Raw genomic sequence first — 22,694 nt, forward strand, 5'->3', positions numbered from 1 at the left:
ACTTTATTATCTTGAGCACTTTCACTTTATTTTTTCTGACTGTTCTGTTTGCCATGCCACTTTATTTTAATTGCTTTTTTTTTTTTTTTCTTAATATGTTTTCAAGGAAGAGAGTGATTGCAGAGTGGGTTGCTAACTCTAAAAGTATTAATCCCAAACTGATATGATTAATTTGCTTATTATTATTAATATTTGATTATTCATATGACTGAGAAGCCAAAAATAGGTCATCTGAAAGTTGAATAGCTTACACTCCACTTGCATTTGAACCCTCATGAACATGTTATATGATTAAAACCTGCCATGGTGCCTGAAAGAAAGGCTTGACCCCTAAGTGTTGTGTAGCTCCATTCTGTGACAAATATAATCAATTCTCCCGACTGCCGACCATAGGGGGACAGTAATAAATCGGGTCTTCTTGATGTTATCATGTCAAAATAATGGTTAGGGAACAATGTCTTTGCCCTTCAAAATAAAGGCCATAGACTGGATGGATTTGTTCAATTCAATTTTTTTTCTTTTTTGACCAAACCTTTTTCAACTCAAAGGTCAAAAAGTTAATTACAGATGTACCGTGGTTCTGCTGTAAATTACATTCAAAAGATGACCTTTGCTTCTACATTCAAATCTCCATGACATTCAACCTGTCTTATCTCATTCTTCATAACAACACAGGAGGGAAGATTTTCAAATTAAAATTGAAACAGAGCTTCCCTCTCATAATCTCAGCTCACATTCTTAGAAAGGGAAGGCAGCAATGGACACTGGTTCAACCTAATCATAAAAATCTCATTTGAAAAAATTAAAGTCTAATCAGACCAGCATGTCTTTGAAAAGGTTACACTTCCTTTTCATATCAATAGTTTTTACAGATTATAGTTACCTGATTTACCTTGATTTTTAAGATTAAAAATGGTAACAAATTAATATCACAGTGTGAAACAGCGGAACATTGTAATTCCATTTGCATTCAAGTGAAACCGTCTACAACTGAATAAACTGAAGCTGTATTTTCCCACTCAAAAATCATCACGGAGGCTCTGACCCAACTTTATTTTTCAAACATAGCCTAACTTAATTGATTTTAGCAAGGGGTATGCAGTAGGCTGCGGGATGGAGGCTTTATAACAGGCTCCAAAATGCTGCACGACTTGACAAATGAGGCCCCTGACATGCAATTATTTCCTTTGCAGTCTTATTTTGTAAACTCTAGCAACCACCCCCTCATCCTGAGCTATGGTTTGGATGAAATTGTATTATGGCATGTGTTGGCATCAATATGTAGCAACTAAAGCCTGGCGTTCTTGACGTCCATGATAGCCTAATAAAAAATATAATTGTGTATTTTGTCTGGAGCGACAAAAAGATGCCACAGTTTAGGCTACTATTGGGATCATCATTTCTCTTCCATGTAGCCTATTAAAAGTAACCTGTTGAGACTGAGACTGTTGCTCAGTCAAAGAGGGAGCGGGTGGCCGGTAGGTGACAGGAATATTCTGTTGATTGGTAATTTCATGGCAACAGGGAGTCTCAATCACAAGGTGTCAAAGCTGCATGTAAACAGCTTAACCCGGACAAGACCTCAGCCAGACCATGGGCAATAACCGGGTTACTCCGGCATGTAAACGGCCGCTGTAGCTTTGTGTGATACCGCTGTCTGATGCAGCAGCGCCGGGTTCAGCACCACGGAGAGCAGCTGGTTATGACTGTAAGCTTCTACCGCCATCTACCGGTGGTGGCGCTGAAGTGAAATGCTGAAAAAAAAATAATGGTAAGATAAGATAAGACATCACTTTACTAATCCCCTTGGGGAAATTCGGGTGCCACAGCAGCAACTGGCAGAACAGTACCAGAGGAAAATAAGTACAGAAGATAATAAAGAGAAGAGGTAATAAGATAAAAAAAAAAATTAAAGGTAATGTACATAATATAAAACTATAAAGACAGTGCAAAAATGCAAATAAATGCAAGCAATAATAATTAGTAACATAATAGGATTCAGCAAGGGGCGAAATACTAATAAAATATAAGTGCTAAAATTGCATATAAAAGTGGGGTTACATAAACCAATGTGTGTGCGACAATTTATCTATTGGTGGGAAATATGAGGAAGGATCATGAATTACATGAATTATGGCCATGGCAAAAGAGCGATTTTGTGCTCCCGCAACCATTTCTGTGATGTTGGCAAAGGCAACCAGGTTTTGGGCTAAAATATCCTGATACTTAGTGGAATTCATTATGCCAAGATCTGGACCACTAGCAGTAAAACAGCCCCAAAGCATCAAAGATCCTCCACCATATTTCACCATGGGCATCCGGTGCTTGTCCTTGTATGCAGTCGTCTTTTGTCACCAAAATGGTGTGCATGGCCAAAAAGTTCCATTTTGGTCTCATCTGACCACAACACACAATTTCAATTGCTATGCAAAGTTCAGGTGCTTCAGTTTATGGGTTGCACTCTTCTTTCCTGCAACCCTTCCAAAGAGCTTGTTGACATGGAGGATTAGTTATTTATTTATTTATTGTTTGTTTGTCTTGTTTGTTTGTTTGTTTGTTTGTTTTACTTATTTGTTTATTTCTATTTTCATATATACATATCTTTAGAATGTATTTCCAATGTACCTTTATGTTTATCTGTTATAAAAGAGCATTATATAATTATATATCCATTTTTGTCAAACTGCTCAAATAAAAATAATTGAAAGAGACATGGAGGATTTTGACACTTGATAACCTCAGCATTCCACTGAACTGTGCAGTTGTGAAACTGTGATCCTCGGGTTCCTCTTTGCCTCCCTCACCATCTTCCTCACTGTTCATGGGGACAATACGGTATGCACATGCGTCCTCTTCCTGGTGAATTTGCAACTGTTCCAGATTTCTAAAACTTTTTGATTATTGCCCTGACTGTGCTTAGTGGTATTTTACTATATGTCTCCTCTGAGTTGAAAGCTCTTTGATTTTCCACAAAGTGATGGATGACGAATGGATTTTACATGTGTGCAGCCTCATATTTTGATCCCAGTGAAACAGGAAATGATGAAAGCAGTTTCTGGATTCTGAGATCAATAAAAACAAAAATAAAAAAAATATTTTGTACAATAAATTTTGCTCATTTTCATGAAGGGTGACAATAATTCTGGAGTTGACTGTATATGTATCATGCAATGATACAGATAATTTCTTAATTTTACAATGCATCAATTCACAGTGAATGAAAAAAAAATTGAATTTATTTTTTGCAGTGGGATTTCAGTCCCTCTCTGTTTCCTCGGAGTGTTTGGAACAGCCAACGGAAGAAGCGTTGGACTCTGTTCTTCTTCTTCTTGGTCTTTTTGATCTCTGAAAATAAAAGAGGACAGTCAATGCCTCAGTTCATCTTGATGGAAGTAGCCATGAGCTACAATGTGAGCGGACCTGATGAAGAACTCCTACCTGATGTGGTGTCAGAGGATTGTTGCACCTCCTCCTTCTCCTCAGTGCCGACCAGGCTGTTGGTCAAGCCTTCCTGTACTGGAGTAATGGCAGGAGCTTCAGTAGGGAGGCTCAGAGGAACCAGAGGAGCTTCAGTAGGGAGGGTCAGAGGAACCAGAGGAGCTTCAGTAGGGAGGGTCAGAGGAACCAGAGGAGCTTCACTAGGGAGAGTCAGAGGAACCAGAGGAGCATCAGTAGGGAGGCTCAGAGGAACCAGAGGAGCTTCAGTAGGGAGAGTCAGAGGAACCAGAGGAGCTTCAGTAGGGAGGGTCAGAGGAACCAGAGGAGCTTCAGTAGGGAGGGTCAGAGGAACCACAGGAGCTTCAGTAGGGAGGGTCAGAGGAACCAGAGGAGCATCAGTAGGGAGGGTCAGAGGAACCACAGGAGCTTCAGTAGGGAGGGTCAGAGGAACCACAGGAGCTTCAGTAGGGAGGGTCAGAGGAACCAGAGGAGCTTCAGTAGGGAGGGTCAGAGGAACCAGAGGAGCTTCAGTAGGGAGAGTCAGAGGAAACAGAGCAGCTGAACCAACAGCAGAGTCCATTTCTGCTTGGTGTTGTGTCCTCTTCGCTCAAATCTCCATTAAGAGGAGTTGTGTTCACGGCTCCATCCACTACAGCTGGCTGGGTAGAATCATCTAGTTCCACCTAAAGAGGGAGAGAAGCCGTTTGAATATTAGAATTTTTTTTTTTCTTTTTTACTATACAGTATCTTATCCAGCTACTCGATCATACATCTGCGCAGGTCTTCTTACCTCTTTGGTGGTCAGCACATTTTCCATGTGTTTCTGTGGCTCGAACATCACACAGATTTGGTTTCGTTTCTTCTACATGTATTTATGCAAAATGTTGCTGTCACCTTATCACCATACATATCTACATCAGTGCATGTTTGTATTCACACATTTGGGCAGCTGTTGCACACACTTACCTTTTTACACACACTGTTTTCTTTCAACCTATTTCTTTGTGTCTTGATAATCTATAATTGGTCGGCTTTCTCTGCCACAATAATGATCTGTGGGTCTGTAGATGATGCTGATTGGGAACACAGTGGGAAATACACCATCACCAATGTCAAAGCTGTCTAGTTCTCTTCACTTTGGTTTAAGAGATAAACATCAGAAGTGTGAATAGGCCCTTTTCACAAACATGGCTGCCGTACTTCCGCAGGGTATAGCTCGGTTCTCACCGTTGGCACCAATGTTAAAAAGCCAACTTTCTGTCGCCCACAACTCGGTCTGTGATGCAATTTTGTGTTTCAACATAATATATAACACAATACAGGTGTTGTGACTGACATATCTTTCTGTTTCTGCTGTCAGACTGTGCAAGTAACTGTGATCGAGGGTCACAAAATGCTAACGGGCTAACCAAGGCTAATGCTAATTTCTGTACTGTTAGCATTTTGTGACCCTCGGTCAGCCTTATTTTTAGCTTGACCACCATGCATTTTTCAAATTTCCAGTGGGTTTTGAAAGGGTTTCATAAGCACCAAGGGTCATAGAGTTAGTGGTAGCCTATATTTGTTTACAAGTAGCCTAGAAAACGGTAGTAAGCCTGTCTCGTCTTAGCTCTTCGGGTCATTACATGTCCTATTTCTGCATTTTCCACTCCAAAATAAAAAATTTAAACACTAGAACACAACAACTAGACTACAACAACTTAAATCCGGAGTTTTAGAGATTTAAATTTCGGTCGTTCGGTCGCATGCAACACATGCAATGAGTCGTATTTTGGGCTCAAACATATGGGAGAGTCCTACACTTTTATTTTAACACAATACCTTCTTCAAACTCAAAATGTTTCGTGGTTTACGTGAATATAACTATGTATAAACCCAATTTTATATCAGTGTGTATAACTACTGAATGAAATAGTGGGACCATTATGAAACTATATTCATATGCAGAATATAAGAATGAGAAATATGTGCTAAAACGGCTGAATATTTGCTAGGGTTTCTTCAAGTGTTCACTAATAACAATATTAGGCTATATAGTATGTGGCCTATCAACCCCAGTATTAGCTGAAAACACTGTCACTATAATGCTCTGTATCCAGTTATGTCTACACAGGACAGAAACCCAAATGGGCAGGACAGCACTGAATTAATGCTTCTGGTACCACAGTGACTCATGTCCCATGTTGTATAGTCATGTTTGTTTCATTTAGCCAGTTCATGGTCTGCAGATATTTAACTGATATTCTGCAGGTAGTTTTAAACTCTAAAACGCTGGCCACTAATTACACATCATTAGAGAATGGGGGGACTGGCTGCAAGTTCCATCAGCCTAAACTATTTATTTCTGGGTGCATTCACTCAACCCGCTGCCGGCTGACACCCAATCAGCTGCGGGCTGTCGGGATTGGATGAGCAATCAAAGTTTTTTTTTTGTTCCATCCTCAGACACCTTGAGGCAGGCAATAACACATATCTTGCGTTATCAGCGTGAGCCTATAGCGGTGCTGTGCTCGTCCGTCTTTTCGTCGGTGATGGAAAACACCCGTCGTTTTGCCAATCGTTTTTCCGACTACAAAGGTGCGCTCCTCCCAGGCCAAGGCGCCGAGGCTGTCGTGCCCGCCGTCATCGCCACCGTTGATAAAATCCTCAAAAAGGTTCCCCTCGAGTCCGGCGACTGCGACGGCGGACTGTACGATGGCCCGGCCGGGGTGGCCTACATGCTGTTCCATGTCACCGAGTGCGCGCTGTTTTCCGAGCAGAGGGACGCCTATCTCAAGACGGCCAAGCAGATCATCGACGTGTCGGTGAGATATGTGGATGCGGAGCAGGACAAAAACATGCGTGCCGCCTTCCTTCTCGGCGGGGCGGGCATCTACGCAGTGGCCGCTATGATATACAAATCCCTGGGCTTGGCTGATTTCGTTAAGCCCCTGACCAAATTTCGTAACCTGTGGGAGGTGTGCGCGCCCATCAATTTTCTGGAGTGCGGCTCGGATGAGCTGTTTGTTGGACGGGCTGGGTACCTGTGCGCTGCTCTGATCCTCAAACAGAAGCTGGGCATAGAGGTGAGCTCCTTCACATGACGATACTGCAACATTTAGTATTTGCGCATTATGTTTTCCACAGAGAAGTTCTTGCTCATTTCCCTCTTCCCCCGATTTTGCATTATGAGATGTATCCCACATTCCCCAGGGGCTTATAAATATCTTACAGCCTTATCTCCAGAGATTATCCACTTTGCAAATAACTGTGTGCTTATTATTTTGCAGATTCTAAGCAAGGATCAAATCAAGTCTATTTGCCAGGCCATCATCGAGTCGGGAAAACAGTATGCCAGGAAAAAGAGAAAGCCTTTTCCCCTTATGTACTCATACTATGGGACAGAGTACCTTGGTAAGAGTATTGGCTTTGAGCAAGTCTACGCTTTTCTAGGTTGCTGATGGAGGAATATATCACCCTCTATCAGTCTGTGATGACCTACCTAGATCTTCTTACATCTGTTGTCCCACAGAGGACGCAAAGAGACTTTACAGGCAGTTATTGATGTAGGATTGGTGTATTAACGTGTGTGAAGCTAACTTTCCTTTTCCTTGATTGCATCAGACGAAGAGATCCGTCAGGGTTGGAGATCCTCAGTAACTATCACACCAACACAAAGTTCATAGTAAGCATATAGGCCCTGTGGCCACATTTGCATGGATACAGCAACTATACCTTGAAGATGAGGACACTGAGGAAGCTGGAGTGAAATAAGTGCAATTCTGAAACATTTTGAACCTAGAAATATATTGATGTTTATGTGAACACACACGGTTAAGGGTGTTGCATGTGTTAAGATTTGCCTGTACTGTAAAATCTTTCACCAAGGGGTTTCTCATTTGATAAATAAGCTTCAAATCTGAAGGGATACATAGACGTTGGCTTTCCTGTCCCAGAGAGCCACGTTTTCCTGCATGTGTCCAGCATTAGGAAAGCCACACAGGGCTGCTCTACTTTCTGAATTTTACCCTGCATTTTCTGATGGAAGCATGTGTGACTCGATCACTCTCAGGGATTAGATGAACAACAAGATTATCTTAAATGCACCAAAAGGTCAGTTGACCCAGTCTCAGAAGACTAGAAATTATTGGACCAAGGCATGTTGCTTTGGATTTTTGGAGTTTTCAGTTACTTTTGAACTGATAGCATATTTCATTGGTTATCTTACCTATATACTTAATAATAGTTACTTATCTTTATTTTTAATCTTTTAATACAGCTATTCAAAATCCCAACAGTGTAGTTTAGTATGTAAGTTGTGATCAAATTCGTATCCCCACAGAGTGGTCTTGAGGTGTGCTTTAGTTGGACAATGGTTGTGCAGCTGCTTTATGTACTTGACAGGAGCTCAACTATTCTGGGAAAAAGATTATTCTATGTAGGCCTACCATAACATTTCTAAATGGAGATGACTTGGTCAGTGCTGGAAAACAAAAAAATCGCTGTTGGACAAAACTGTCAAGTATGTATCGTGAGCTACAGTTTCAAGTTTCAAGTTACAGTTAACAAGCCAAAAGAAAAAAAGTCCTTCAGGAGTGCTTTGTGAATGTTTGTGCTCGTATGCTTAGGGTTCTGTCTGTCTGCGCGTGTTTGGCATGGTGCTTCCCTGCATGCCTGGTTGGGTGGGTGCATGTGTGTGCGTCCCCCCCTCGCCCCCTTCCTCCCAGGTGCAGCCCATGGCCTCTCGTCGGTGCTGCAGATGCTGCTGTGCTACCAGGACGTGCTCAGCGGGACGGAGAAAGACCTGGTGTGGCAAAGCGTCGACTTCCTCATGAATCAGGAGCAGAACTGCAACTGGCCTGCGGAGCTGGGCGCCATGATCGAGAGAGAGAATGAACTGGTGCACTGGTGCCACGGAGCCCCGGGTATGCGCTCTTTATTTTGTACACAAGAACACACACACACACGTAATCATACATGGCTTTTCAGTGTCTCCTGCCATTTGTAATCAAGGTAGTGTAGAAGATTAGAGCATGCCTCAGATGATAAACTCTCCCTGTGTAATTCACGCTATCCTCTTCTCATGCAGGTGTGGCATATCTTTTTGCGAAAGCCTATCTCATCAATAAGAAGCCCCAGTATTTGGACACGTGTATCCGCAGTGGAGAGCTGGTGTGGCAGAAGGGTCTGCTGAAGAAAGGACCGGGGATTTGTCACGGAGTTGCAGGCAGCGCTTACGTCTTCCTCCTGCTCTACCGCCTCACAGGAAACTCCAAATACATCTACCGCGCTCAGAGGCAAGGGATCTGAGCTAGTATTCTGGTTACATGTCCTTCCTCAATTAGCTGTACTCTACCCACTTAAGTTTTCAGTGTCCTTTTATGTCTCTCCACTCTTCTTTCCTCCCCGCAGGTTTGCTGAGTTCCTGTTCACTGAGGAATTCAAGGCAGGCTCCTCCTCAGTGACCAGTGTTTACAGTCTGTATGAAGGCATGTCGGGGACAGTCTGCTTCCTGGTCGACCTCCTGCAGCCGGACCAATCAGAATTCCCTCTTTTTAGTGTCTTTGTGTGAATGGCATTCACTGACCTGAGCAGACATCACTCCTTCCCTCCTATCCCTCAAGTAAGAATTGGATCGGTAGAAACTGAATCTGTGATCAGAAAGGGAGAGGAGGGATGGATGGTATTTGTTTAGGGCTTAGAAAATTACATTTGGTCTAAAAATGTTATTGTTTTGTGTTTATTATGAAGTAGATGTTCAGATTCTAGGCTTTACCTTATTTATTTTACGTAACATTGCTCATTTCACTTTACAGTGTAGTCAGTTGCACTGAAGCTCTTTTGTTGGGAGTTTTGAAAGTGGTACTGCAGGTTTGGTGAATTGCAGCATATTCTGCTCTCAGGTCAGAAACAGACACGCACGCGCACCATAGATGTATCTGAAATAAATAGTAAACACACCTAATTCACACCAAACTGATAAAAACAAGAGTCACTACCATATAATGCCTTTAAAAAATTTCTACCACTTCACCAGCTCAACATCACTTACAGTCTAGATCTAATCCAAAATTTTTGAGTTCAAGTTTTCTCAGATGTAGTCTCAAATTAATGTGACATTTTCACATCCTTTGATTAGAAGTATTTGCTCATCAGATTATGATATTGACAACCTTGCAAGGTTTTTGGCACTGAAGTTGCAAAGTCATAGGAGTGCAACTAACATGCTGATGGAAATACACAACAGAAGGAGTCGACTGTAGCTTTCAACTGAGGTTACACCATATAGCAATGTTACATTTTACTATTACTATGTTACTATTTGATGTTTCAAAAGAGGGACCTTTGAAATGTTCTGTTTCTTGTGACTTGTTCCTCTTGAACTTTTACCCTGTAGAGAAACTGAGTGTGTTAGACTGTAGACTGGTGATTGGTTGGTCTACCCAGCAGTTATGGGGCCTGGGAGCATTTATAAGAGCAAAGATCGTCAAGTCAACAATTGAGTTTGTTCCCAAAGATAGATCATCTATTCAATACTCTACATTTTGCTCAAATTCAGTTATGTAAATTATAGTTGATGACAAATTTCTTTACATAAATTCCATAATGGGGCCTTAAAAAACAAATTTATAACATTTGCATATGATTGCATCTTTCTCATATTTTCAGAGTAAATGACAGACAACACTGGAAACTGAAAACGCTTTGGGCAGGGTTTGGGACGTGTGGCTGAAGTTGAAAGTGAAAATAGGCCTGTGAAATACCAAACCAAAGTAGTTTCCCAATGATAGTTGTGCCTGTCCTGGAACATTTTGAAATATCTAAATGTTATATATGTGCTGTTTTTTTGCATTTGCAGTCAGAGGTATCCACAACAGCGTCAGGATGATTATGATTATTAAAGTGTTGAGATGAAAAAAATGATGTGGATGATTTTTCTTTTCGTTTTTTTCCTGAAGAAAAAAGGATATGCAGGCAGCTGGGATGTAATGGAGGGTGAACGCATTTAAACTCAGTTTACCCAACTTTTTATTGGGGCAATAGAAGTTACCTACCTTTTAGACTGACATAAATCTTAATAAGATAAATATATATAGTATACTACATCATAGTACGTGGTATAAAATGATCTAAACATAAAAACATGAATTAAACATAAAAAAAATATTAAAAAAATATTACATTAATGAATTTCTGACAATATACAATTGTTCAGTATATACAGTAGCCTATATTGGTGGTTGGTGCTTTTGATGATCCTCGGCTGCAGGTCAATAGTGTAATCGCCTTTCATCGCCGCTACATCACAGTATGCAGGGCGTAGTCTTGTCACTCTGACATGCATCTCACATGTGCGCAGGGGACGCACTGGCACCTTCGCTGCCTACTGCGCCACCCGCAGACTCTCTGCGGGACAGCACTCGGCTGGGAAAACATCCTGTCACATATAGTGGATTCGCTGCAGCGGCGTGCGTCCAACACAAACCCGTCTCATCTCCTGGTCAGTGCTCGATGGTATGGATCTGTGGACCTTGAGGAAAGCAGCGCGCCGCTTTCCCCAATGGCGGAGTGAGTGAGGATGCGACTCCCCAGTTCCATATTTGTGTCGGTGTCTCTGTTCACGGCCGAGACTACGGCAGCTCTGTACCTCAGCTCCACGTACCGCTCAGCGGGCGACCAAATCTGGCAAGGGCTCACGCTCCTCTTTACGCTTGTACCGTCCGTGCTCGTCCAGCTCACCCTCACATTCATCCACCGGGATCTCAGCAGAGACAGACCGCTGGTGCTTTTGCTGCATATCCTGCAGCTTGGACCCATCGTCAGGTTAGTGGGTTGTCGAGTCCTCCCTTGTTTATCTCTGTTCTACCAATGGTCGACTCAAAACAGCACTGGATTACAGACAGACCACTGTGCTTCTGATGGTGTCAAGCAAGGAAGGATCTGTTATTGCCCACAGGTGTTGTGCCGGATAAATGATTTTTCTCTGTCCTAACATGTCTATCCATAAGCTGCTTACAGAATGTTTGATGAACGCATTACGCACATGTCTTTATTGTTTGTGTTTTTTTCTCTGGCCTTTTGTCCCTGGCTGCATACATGTATCCCCGCTGGTGCAATGTATGTCTGCCCCATTTAGTGCGGAAATAAAGGCACCGCTGATCAATATTCCCACTGACTATTGATAACAGTCTATTCCATGTATCGCAGCAAACAAGCAGCCAGCCTGTTCATTCACCACTATTGACTCATTAGGACTATGAATACTTTGTATTTACATCATCTTAACACAGAGGTCTAGAAAAGCTGCAGCTTAGTTAACGGTGCAGTGTTATCACCTTCAGTCATGATCTCACAGGCCTCCTCTGTTGATGATCAATGATGTCTTCATCTTCATTCATCTGAAACGACATAAAAAAAAAAACATCAAGCCCAGCTGGAGTGTATGATGAAGCTGACATATGATAGTTATATGCTGATATATGTGATTGAGGAAGCTTTTAATGTGTGCACATCAGATCTGTAAACTGGCCCATAATAGGCCTGGTCTTGCCCTGAATAAGCCCTGGACCGGCCCGGCCATCTGCCCCTGCAACTCTATAGGAGACTGAGCCTAATCCCACATCTAGAGAGCTTCACAGACCACACACAGCTATACAATATGGAAACCACAGTGCTACCGAATGTACAAACAACAGGAGCTCTAGCTGTGGTGAGTCCATTACAGCCTTTAAAATGCAAAAATGCTGCAAAATCCATTCCTCTCTTGAAATGTGGACCCACAGATCATTATGCCCATAATATTCAGCTTCTAAATATGAAAACAGCTCAGTAAGTGATATTAAGTGAGATATGCATCATTCAGGCCCTATTGGTTCATTTGAGGACAGTAATATTTATTTTGACCTTGTGAGTTTATTGAAGTGACATTAATGTTCTTTTCTTTGAGCTGGCCATCACTGGGGCTGTGTGTTTCGTAGACCGGTTGAACAGATGGATGTGTGATGTCATATCTCTCACAGCACACTGTTGATTCCCCAGCAAGGGCCTCTGCGGACCTGACCCTGCCTGGTCCGTTTCCCCTTGAGTGTGCAATCTAATGATTAGTGTACGAGCTTCCCCCTCTTTCCACCCAGCGAAGAGCAGATCTAAGAATAGCACGTGTCGCTGCCGGCTCCTTATCTCTCACAACACAAGCAGAGAGGGGAATGTCCGTCTCTACCCTTGCCAGCGCCGAGGCGCTTCCTCTACGCAGAAGTCTCATCCGCACCAAAATAACACTTCTAATATCTTCTGAGCGCATCTCATTGTGTTTTATCACAGCGACATACTGCAGGTTGTTGTGCTGATAGGGCAGATTGGTTTACTTGTTTAATTTTTCATTCCAGCATTATCCCAATTTATCAACCCTACTCCAGTTCCCCTTAATTAGGTCATGAGTGGGCATGTGTGATCACTCCTTCCTACGCTACACTACACACATCTTTTGTCTACTGTCTGCAGTCTTCAATTGTTCCTTCACCTACACACACACACACACACACACACACACACACATATGCACTTAAAGCAGTGAACCAACTGGCTGAGAGAAAGCGTGGGACTGATCTTTATCTCTTCATCCTTGAATGGAATTTTGGCATTTCCCTTAACATTTCAAAAGTTGTTCCTAGACACAGGTGCTGTTTATGTATCCTCTGTTTGGAGAGCATCAGTTAAACCAGCACAGTTGTTTGACCAAACCAGCGATGCAGCTGCTCCGCCTGCTGCTCCAGTGTAGTTTAGGCTGATAAACAGTCTGTCCCTTACCACCCTTGTGGCTTAAATCCCCCTGCCTTGCTTGTTTTTTATTGGCACTGTGGATCAGCCCTGCTTCACCCTGACAGCATTGCCTCGGCCCTTGGCACTTTGCCCATATTCAGCACTCTAGTCTCTTTAGTGTCACATTGGCAGATGACCGGGCTGCACTCATTGTTACTGAGAGGACTTTAGACATCCAGGTTCATAATAAGCAGAGAGCTGAACTCAGGTGTGCATGTCAGAATGTTGTTGTTTGGATGCTATTATATGAGGTTTTCTCTATTAGTTGCCAACAGTTGATATTGATGATGCTGTTGGGAGAAGCATCTCTGGTCTGGTTCTCATCTGTTGGGCTTATACAGCCGTTTATGATGGCTGAATTTCATTTTCAGCTATTTCTAGATGTATGCTGTGTGGTAGCTGTTTGTAATGTGTGTGTGGGTGTGGGTGTTGATGTTGGTATGTGCGTGCAGGTGGGCATGTTGCGTTCAGCGCCTCTCACATCCCCAGAAACAACAAAATGTGAGAATATCACTGTTGTCCTGTGAAAACGATGTCACTCCAATTTTTGGTGATTTTCATGTTTCACTTCAGTTGAAGGATTATATGCTCCTCAGAGGGTTGAGAAAAAAAAACAAATCCACAGGATAAAGTCAAAAATTCATTGTGATCAAGCTAAAACAAGGCTTCAGTCCTGAAAAGTTGACATTTTGGAGATACAGGGTTTTCACCTGACAGCGACGATATGCTCCTGTGTGTGTGTGCTGATGACTGCCGTTCCCCTCCTGTGGCTGCAGGTGTCTGGAAGCGTTCTGCATCTACGGCAGCGTGGGCCGTGTGGAGGAGCCCTATGTCAGCATCACCAGGAAGAAGCAGATGCCTCGCGGGGGTCAGTCTGAGGAGGTGGAACGGCAGGTGGGGCAGGCGGAGGGGAAGCTGTTCACACACCGAGCAGCCTTCGCCCGCACCTCTGTCATTCAGGCCTTCCTGGGTTCTGCCCCCCAGCTCACCCTGCAGCTCTACATCTGTGTCCTGCAACAAGGGGTGTCCATCGGGAGAGGTGAGGGGGGATGCGTGTGTGTGTGTGTGTGTGTGCATGTTTGGCCGTCTGTCTCTCTGTGATTGTCTCTGCCTCCTCCAGACTCCTTCCTGCTTACAGTCACGTGTCTCACTCTCGGTACATTCATCCTCGGAGCGCTGCAGATACAGTTATATCAGCTGGTTCCCTCCACAGGGATGCAGCCATCACAGTTCTCTCAGTCTCTCTGTCCCCCCGTCATCAAACGCAGCCTCACAGTGGCGTGTGGGCTGATTAGCTAAGTGCCATATTGGAAATAAGAGGATGGTGTTTTCATGAGTCAAAGTGGTATTATGTAACTGCCTCTCTGATATCGAGGATGGAAAACGGTGATTCTGTCTGCCAGTTGATGGAGGTCTGGGGTCAGGCTATATGTGTGTGTGTGTGTGTGTGTGTATGTGTGTGTGTGCAGGTTGGAGCCAGTACTTCCACTCCTGAGGGATTCAGAGATTTTGTAAAGGTTCACAAAAAGTCAAACTGGGACATCTGGTCTTAACTACAAATAATAAGTTATAAATCTGTGCCCTTATTTGCTCTGCTAGCAGTCTGACACCTCTATTTCACGCTTCCCAACTTAACAACCTCAATGTGAGCACAGCCTCTATGTGATGGTGTCCTCATATCTCTCTATCCCTCTCCATGTCAGGCACACTAATGGTGATCTCCCTTCTATCCATCGTGTACGGGGCCCTGCGCTGCAACATCCTGGCCATCAAGATCAAATATGATGACTATGAAGTAGACGTCCGGCCCATGGCGTACGTCTGCATTTTCCTGTGGCGGAGCTTTGAGATCGCCACGCGTGTCGTGGTCCTGGTTCTGTTCAGCTCTGTGCTGCAGCTCTGGGTCCTGCCTGTGGTTCTGCTCAACTTCCTTGTCTTCTTCCTCTACCCCTGGGTCCTGTTCTGGAAGAGCCACTCGCCGTTCCCTGAGAATATTGAAAAGACACTGACTAGGGTAGGAACCACCATCGTGCTCTGCCTGCTGACCTTCCTCTACGCCGGCATCAACATGTTCTGCTGGTCAGCCGTGCAGCTAAAGCTCAACGACCCAGATCTCATCAATAAGTCCCAGAACTGGTATCGCATGGCTGTGTACTACATGCTGCGCTTTGTGGAGAACGCCTCGCTGCTGCTGCTCTGGTACGTCTATAAGACAGACTTCTACAAGTTCATCTGTGCCCCACTGCTGGTGCTGCAGCTGCTGGTGGCCTACGCTATCGGCATCTTCTTCATGCTGGTGTTCTATCAGTTTTGTCATCCATGTCGGAAGCTCTTCTCCTCCAACATGACCCAGGGGCTTTGGAACTGTTCCTCCCTTCTCTGTCTGCTCTGCAGCACTTCACCAGAGAACAGGCCAATAGGAAAGGCTGTCCTGGAGCCACCTAGCCCCACCCCACACACAGAGCCAGCGAATGAAGGAGCCTATGACACACCCGACGACACCACCTATGACATACCCAATGACACAACTTACGACATGCTCAATGACACAGCCTATGACATTCCCAATGAGATGGGTCATAATATAGCTGGTGAAATGAATGGTGGCATTAGCCACACTGTATCCTGCAATGCTTAAAGCATCACAATTGTTTGATGTGCCATTCAGAGGAACCCAATTGCACAGAGCATCTCTGACAGTTATCTTACCCTCTGTAACCCTTTAAGTGCCACATGGATCCTTCTGTGCTATCAGTTAAGTTTACACTTTGAACCCCATGATCTTAATCTCATAATATCCATCTTGAATCTGTTCTTGACCATAGTCCATAACTATCCTCAAAGAAATGATGCAAATGTGTCCTTAACTTGAAATGGGATAGTGGCTGCAAACACACAACCTGTGTCCACTGGTGTTAACTTGACTTCAGCAGGCATGTACAATCAGAAATACTGGAGACGTGGTGCTCACCCGTCTCATCAGAGCGTAGACATCAACCCAACTTGTGAAACTGCAGCCTTTAATAGAAAGCCCTTGTCCAATACCATAACTTTCGCTAGGTTTAGAAAATGTTCAGTTCACACAACAGTATTTACTTATAATATATGCTGCATTACTGATCACAAGGAGCCATGTATTTGGATTGATTGTATTTAGTACTTCACTTTGGCATGGAGGTGTGCATGTGTGGAGCCTCAAATGAGGGCGCTGTATTACTATTAATGATCTGCTGGGGTTGAGTCTATTTTGTACAGGGTTTTTTCTTAACCCCCTAGTTTTATGGCTGCAAGCAACTCTGCTTTTTTACTCCTTGATAAGAGCTTTTTCATTAATATGCGCTGCTTCTGTGATGTGTTTGTGCTTAGATGACAGACGAGTTGTGAATCTCCACACACCACTGTATGTAAAGAGCCTATTCTCTCATCTAACGCATTACTGTAAAGGCATGGGCATCTCTCTGCGTCATGTTTTTGCATGTTTACAAAGGATTTAAGTGGCTTTGGTTCAACCCTTGAGCAACAACAGCTGTTATTGATGTGAAATGCTTTGTTTGGACGTATTTGGGTTTTGCTAATTCATGCTGTTATGTCTGTCAGCTGAGTCTGTCTTTTCACACCAATACCAGTGTGTTTCGTTAGTTAGAATATTTACACTGAGTGCACACAAAAATTAGATAATATCTAATTGAAAAAGTTTCAATATTTGGAATGGTGAAAAGTGTCTTTGCTAAGCTTCAACCTGTAATGTATAATTGTGTATGTGTGAGTGTCAATTTTTGTTTCCTTTTTGCACTAACTTTTTTGCATTGTAACTGCAGAGGGATGACAACCTCGGGTATCACATGAATGCTCCTATGTTTGTACAAATAAGGCAAACAACCTTTGAAGCCAAACAAAATATTTAAAAAAAACTACTATGTACACATTGAGAACATTCTCATACAAAGTAAGATTAAAAGAGGTATTTTAAAGATGGAAAATTTAAGATGGAAAAGTAAATTTATATTTATATGTGAAAATTGTCTTGAGTTGTTTTACTTTGAGCACAGTCACAGACATTCCATACTGTTATGCTGACCTCTAGTGGGCTAACAGTGCACAAGCAGTGTTCAGTAGTAATGGCATTAAACTATGTACCAGCATCGTTAGGTGGAGCATCACAAACAGCCGGGCCCTCTGATTCAGCTGGACTTGAACCCTGTCTGAAACAGGCCTATCTATCAAACATCCTTTTAGACATTTGCCTCAATCTAAGTTGAATAAACTATTCACAGCAAACACTTGTTTCATGACTTACTGCATTTCTGCAATTACTATGATCTCATGAGAGTTAAAGAGACAGTTTTGGTAGCTTGTTAAATACATTTAATGACTGCAATATACGTTAAAACAATGAATTCATTAAACAGCTTCCATGAACTAAACATACTGTTTGTTTACAGCAGAATTCCAGGCGTTCTGTAGGCGAAAGCTGAGCTTCTTGTGAAGCTCAGAAAAGAAAACTTCTGGTCCTGTGGGCTGGACATTAAACAGCCCCGTGTTGGACCCAGGCCTGGAACTTCACATCAACACATCCATAAACACAAACCTCCATAAACCTTTACAGTTACAGGTCAATATAAAACATTAAAATGCCAATGTGGTCTAGTAGAAACCGTTTATACAAGGAGCAAGTTGACTATACCTAATAAAACATGACAAACACTAGCTTTTAAGAGCTTTCTTCAAATAAATAGTTTACAGCTTTTCTATACAGTATTCTTAAATAATAGTTCAGTTGAGAAGAACCTACCTAGTATGTCTTATTTGGGAATGTACTGAACATGAACTAATGAAGTTCTATAATATGGAAAGATGATCGCATCTTGGCACAACAACTGACAGTTGATGAGCCACAACATTTAATGTTTAGTGTTCAAGACTAGGCATCTGTTGATCAAGAGAAAATGCCCTTTCTAAAAACATAAAGATGTTTAAAGTGTAATTGTTGATCAAAGTACTGCATCTGGCTTGGGTTCTGCCACTGCCTTGGACCCTACAGAGCAACAGTCTGTTTTGACTCTGTACATTTTCTCAGTCCAGGAGAACATACACAGGCTTCCCTCTCATAAAAACCATCGCTCTTATCCCGAGGTTATCTTGTTCCTGCCTGCGGGGAGAGATAAGCGACTTGTACATTAATTTCTATCATAGGTTCAACATAGGATCAACATAGGATCTTCAAGGCTTGTTGGTCGTCGTGCGTGCAGCTCTGTACAGGAGGATGCAGGGTGTAACTCTGCATTGTTACAGTGTCACGGCAACAGCGAAGACACTGACCACGCAGTACATGGTGCGGTTCTCCCACCTGACTGTGCAGCTTCCTGGAACACAATCACAGGAGGAGCAATTACAGGAAAAGGAAAATATTAATTTTATTCAAACACAAAAAAATAGACAATTACTACAAGAAAACAGGTATTAGGGCTTGTTAATATATGTGGACACATAGTTCCATCTCTAGCAGATTTACATTTGTAATTATACTTTGCTGGAGAACAAGAATTTTAAAAAAAATCATGGTAAGAGCCGCAGATCTATTTAAGCATATTTTGTAAATCTTACAACTAATGACACCAGTTACATCATTGTACAACTTGCAGTTTGTAAGCGATTGTTCCCCCAGCTGCCTGTGCAGATATTTTATTTAGGGATGCTTGGGAATGGGATATTTTGAGCTGAAAACGATCACTGATCCTTAAATACAAAAATCAGCAGATACTGATATTAGCCCATTTTGTTAATATAGTTGACAGAAAGTTTCTAATTTTTTCTGGAAAAAGGTTCTAGTGAGTTTATTATAGAGCGTGTTTATAGGCAAGTTGTTGAATAGCTGAAACAGAGAAATAATAAAATAATTATTTGAACTGATGTGGGAGTAAGTAAGCTCCTGCTTATAGATGGTAGTAAGTTTGATTTTCCATTTACAAATAGGTGCAATCTACTCCGAGTCCTCACTGGCTAAAATGATGATGTAATGGCTTACTTTTTCTATTTTATAAAACTGAATTGATGTACCAGGGTAGGCCCAGTGGCCTAAACTGGCAGTCTATTCATCTAATAGTTTAAAGTGACTATATGCTAATGATTAGTGTGTTAGTGATTAGTGACTGATCACAGCATTCCAACTTTTCCAATCATCATTTAGTAGGGATTCACAATTATTGATTTGCCAGCCATTAATGACAGGAAAAGGTAAGATTCATATGATATTCATATAATCAAAATGCTTTTCTTGGATGCAAAGATTGTAGGTCAAATATTTTATATTAATCTGTAAACACAAATCCTTACTTGTATGACCACGGTATATTAATCTCATTAAAATACATCTAATTCAGAAAACCTCACTTCACATTGACATATATTCCCACTGTAGACATATTTGGGTTAAGCCTAGTTACTAGTACAAGTTGCCTCTCACCATCAGTGGCAGTGTCCCAGTAGCAGGAATTGGCTGTGTGGAGACCAGCACCACTCTTCTGCATGATGGCACAGTTTACTGCAAAACACCAGAGAACCATGTTAGTCACATCCCATGTTCACCTCTTACATACAACATCTACATTTCAGCATTAACCCCTGGGATCACACCCTCCCCATGGAACTATATAACAGCTACTTCACCTATGTATTTGAATGGCCTCCCTTGTTTGACCAGGTGTGTAAGAGAGTGCTCCACTATGCTGGCAGTCCACTGGTTCACTTTATTCTGGTTATAATCTGTTCCGCCAATGACACCTTCAATACACTGAGACAAAAGCATCGAGAAAAGGTCATGTACACTGGCATCACATCAAACCATATCAGAGTGGCTTTACAATACAAAGGGTAATGAATCCAGTGTTAAACAGCTACCTCTTTAACAGAGATACTGGCCTCATCCGCATTGAAGACCACCTGCAACATAACAGAAATGTGATTAATTAGTGGCATCAGGACAGTGTAACCATGGAGATGTTTTCTTTTCCTATTACTAATGCATAGAGGCACTGCTCTACAGACTGAAATATTTTACAGTCAGGCAGTGGCTCTATACTGCATGGGAAGGCTGAAATACTCATGGGTGTCACTTGGGGTGGCTTTGATCCACATCTATGGATCATATTTAGGTATGACAGCTGCTGCATAGGAAGGAACTATTCACATATTATGAATGTCAATAAGTTCCCGTACCCAAATATAGGCTACAGACATTTAGGATACAAATGAGGAAAGTTTATTTTGTTTGGAAGCATTATACAATTTTCCAGCAAAGGAACACGTTGTACATTAAGCCATTGTGAATTATTCAAATAACTAATGAAATGCCTTTATAAACATTTTATAAAAGGTAACAAAATGCAATAGAAAGAACAGAAATATGTAATAAATATTTCATTTTGATTCATAATTCATAATTCAATGATACTAATTTAATGCTAATAGTCTTACTCCAAGGAATATAGTTTGGACAGCAGTTACAGTGGTTGCTAAGCGACACATGAGTACCGGTAAGCACATCAATATTTAAATGGACAGTTATGCGGTCACAGGTGTGTTTATCACGCATTTTAAAACAGCTTCCGACGTGACTCAGCCGGGACTTTCTGACTTATAAATACCGTTTTGTGCTTTCTGAGGACTGTAACTGACAGTTACTGTGATAAATCGTGATTTCATCTAAGTCATCATGGTCCTCAGTCTGGTTATGTTCTGTAGCCCGAGTCGATACATGCCGTAACTCATAACATTATAACAACTTTCCAGGACAGGCTTAAACTGAGACATACAACATCTACAACTGTGTACTTAATGAATTATTTGACAGTCAGCCCAGCTGATCATTTTGACCACACCCTGGTATATAACGCCGTTAGCTGCGCTTTAACGTTAGCTAACTAGCTAGCTACAGTATCGTTAGCTAACCAAGCCACTGGCTTGATTTTTTCTTTCTAGCGTTGGCGGTTCTGTAGATAGCAACGTTAGGTTCAACTACATTAAATGTTACTGTATTTAGCGCTACCTCCTCTCCGGAATTATACTCCTCCATTGTCACTGACACAAATATCGCCCGTCTGTCCCAAATAGCTTTAATAATGCCGCTGCCGGGATGCTTTATTGTTCCTGCTCAGCTGTTCCTATGCAAAGTCAACGAGTGCAGAAAAGATAAATCTCCACATCCTAAACGTGATGATTATATTATATATCGCCATCCAGTGGCACAATGTAGATACTACATGTTCTCCAAACCCAAAGGCTGATCAAAGGGCGTTTCACTCCTAACACATCTGAATAATCTTTATTATTTTGTATTGGTATGTTTGTGAGTGATGTATAGCCTACTGCTGTTTTAATAGCCTGCATGTGGCTGTAACCAACCATACAAAGCATAAAAACTTTACATGCATTTGAATTGGCACCAAGTAGTCTGCCAACAAATTTAACCATCTGTAAATTCAGAGTTTTACAGTGTTAGTGAGATGGTATCCAATAGCCTAAACTGCCACTCTCACTCTACACAGTAAAATGAACTCTTCTTCAGGTCACTACACAGCCATTAAATATATATAGACCATCCAGTGGCTCTCAGCTGGAAATCCTGCATGGACATATGAAACGTCTGGGAGAAATGAATGATGTGATGTCTGTGGGCTGAGGTGCTGAATGAACATGGTCTAATACACATGACGGTAGCCTATTATGGGGGGAGTTACAATATACTCACCTCCTCAACGAGCCCAGCACTGCACCATTGCCATTAATACAGTAGGCTATGTAAGGTGATGTGCACATGCTATGCCATATTTGCTGTTTTGGGCGGAGTTCTCCTTTAATGTGGTTAATTAGTTTATTGTGGCAGACAGAGCCTCACTGCGTGCTGCACAAACAACAATTGTCGCATTGTCAGAAATAAGCCTATTTGTAAGAATTGCGTGAGCGGACATAGGCTACTCATGGGCACTCTCTCCCTCTCTCTCTCTCTCTCTCTCTCACACACACACACACACACACACACACACACACTCACACACACACACACACACACACACGCACACACACACACACACACACACACACACACACACACCACGCCCCCTCCACTCGGGAACACCCTGCCTGAATTTCTGCGTTCAGACGGTGCCGAGGCGCACCGATATCCGCAACTCCCTGATATGAGCCCCCGACTCCCTATAATCTGTTTTCCTCTGGCACCTCGCCGCCAGATAAAGCCACCAGGTAAGACCGCTGTTCCGCATGTCCAGTAGCCTTACTTTTGCACGAAAACTCAGTCTTTTTTAGCAGCATATGGCACAATCAGTGTGTGAAACGTGTTTGACTGTGGTGACAGGCGACAGCGCTGATCACCAACAACCCAAGCGATCCATTTAAAGACTGTTTTCCGTTAAGGATGTTTTATCTCTTTTTTTTTTTTTTTG

At 42.4% G+C, this 22,694-nt stretch overlaps 4 protein-coding genes across 5 annotated transcripts in view; 3 read left to right on the forward strand and 1 right to left on the reverse strand.

Annotated features, from left to right (window-relative positions):
- Positions 1-5,969: 5,969 nt before the first annotated feature.
- LOC139927587 (lanC-like protein 3) lies at positions 5,970-9,559 on the forward strand. Its single transcript, XM_071919782.2, has 5 exons — positions 5,970-6,503; positions 6,708-6,831; positions 8,145-8,342; positions 8,507-8,714; positions 8,830-9,559. The coding sequence occupies exons 1-5, from the start codon at positions 5,970-5,972 to the stop codon at positions 8,987-8,989; spliced, it is 1,224 nt and encodes a 407-aa protein (XP_071775883.2). The 3' UTR covers positions 8,990-9,559.
- A 1,225-nt stretch (positions 9,560-10,784) lies between these two features.
- xk (X-linked Kx blood group (McLeod syndrome)) lies at positions 10,785-17,514 on the forward strand. The gene is made up of 3 exons (XM_071919696.2): positions 10,785-11,241; positions 14,013-14,275; positions 14,940-17,514. The coding sequence occupies exons 1-3, from the start codon at positions 10,997-10,999 to the stop codon at positions 15,872-15,874; spliced, it is 1,443 nt and encodes a 480-aa protein (XP_071775797.1). The 5' UTR covers positions 10,785-10,996; the 3' UTR covers positions 15,875-17,514.
- sytl5 (synaptotagmin-like 5) overlaps positions 11,167-22,694 on the forward strand; it is a 39,841-nt gene continuing 28,313 nt past the window's right edge. For both annotated transcript variants that reach the window (XM_071919692.2, XM_071919694.2), the window contains exon 1: positions 11,167-11,241. The gene's annotated coding sequence lies outside the window, so the exon portion shown is untranslated. The remainder of the gene's footprint in view (positions 11,242-22,694) is intronic.
- dynlt3 (dynein light chain Tctex-type 3) lies at positions 17,591-21,395 on the reverse strand. Its single transcript, XM_071919754.2, has 5 exons — positions 21,281-21,395; positions 20,134-20,175; positions 19,903-20,026; positions 19,700-19,777; positions 17,591-18,599 (listed from the first exon to the last, which is right to left on the reverse strand). Exons 1-5 carry the CDS (start codon positions 21,305-21,307, stop codon positions 18,523-18,525), a joined length of 348 nt encoding a protein of 115 aa, XP_071775855.1. The 5' UTR covers positions 21,308-21,395; the 3' UTR covers positions 17,591-18,522.

Source organism: Centroberyx gerrardi, chromosome 10 (assembly GCF_048128805.1).
Source record: "Centroberyx gerrardi isolate f3 chromosome 10, fCenGer3.hap1.cur.20231027, whole genome shotgun sequence".
In the NCBI taxonomy this organism is placed as follows: domain Eukaryota; kingdom Metazoa; phylum Chordata; class Actinopteri; order Beryciformes; family Berycidae; genus Centroberyx; species Centroberyx gerrardi.

Coding starts and splice junctions, on each gene's coding strand:
- LOC139927587 (XM_071919782.2), top strand. CDS start 5,970: ATGGAAAACACCCGTCGTTTTGCCAATCGTTTTTCCGACTACAAAGGT. Junction 6,504..6,707: donor AACAGAAGCTGGGCATAGAG/GTGAGCTCCTTC, acceptor ATTATTTTGCAG/ATTCTAAGCAAGGATCAAAT. Junction 8,715..8,829: donor TACATCTACCGCGCTCAGAG/GCAAGGGATCTG, acceptor TCCTCCCCGCAG/GTTTGCTGAGTTCCTGTTCA.
- xk (XM_071919696.2), top strand. CDS start 10,997: ATGCGACTCCCCAGTTCCATATTTGTGTCGGTGTCTCTGTTCACGGCC. Junction 11,242..14,012: donor CAGCTTGGACCCATCGTCAG/GTTAGTGGGTTG, acceptor CTGTGGCTGCAG/GTGTCTGGAAGCGTTCTGCA. Junction 14,276..14,939: donor AGGGGTGTCCATCGGGAGAG/GTGAGGGGGGAT, acceptor TCTCCATGTCAG/GCACACTAATGGTGATCTCC.
- dynlt3 (XM_071919754.2), bottom strand. CDS start 21,307: ATGGAGGAGTATAATTCCGGAGAGGAG. Junction 20,027..20,133: donor CCAGTATCTCTGTTAAAGAG/GTAGCTGTTTAA, acceptor CTTTTGTCTCAG/TGTATTGAAGGTGTCATTGG. Junction 19,778..19,902: donor GAGGCCATTCAAATACATAG/GTGAAGTAGCTG, acceptor GGTGTTTTGCAG/TAAACTGTGCCATCATGCAG.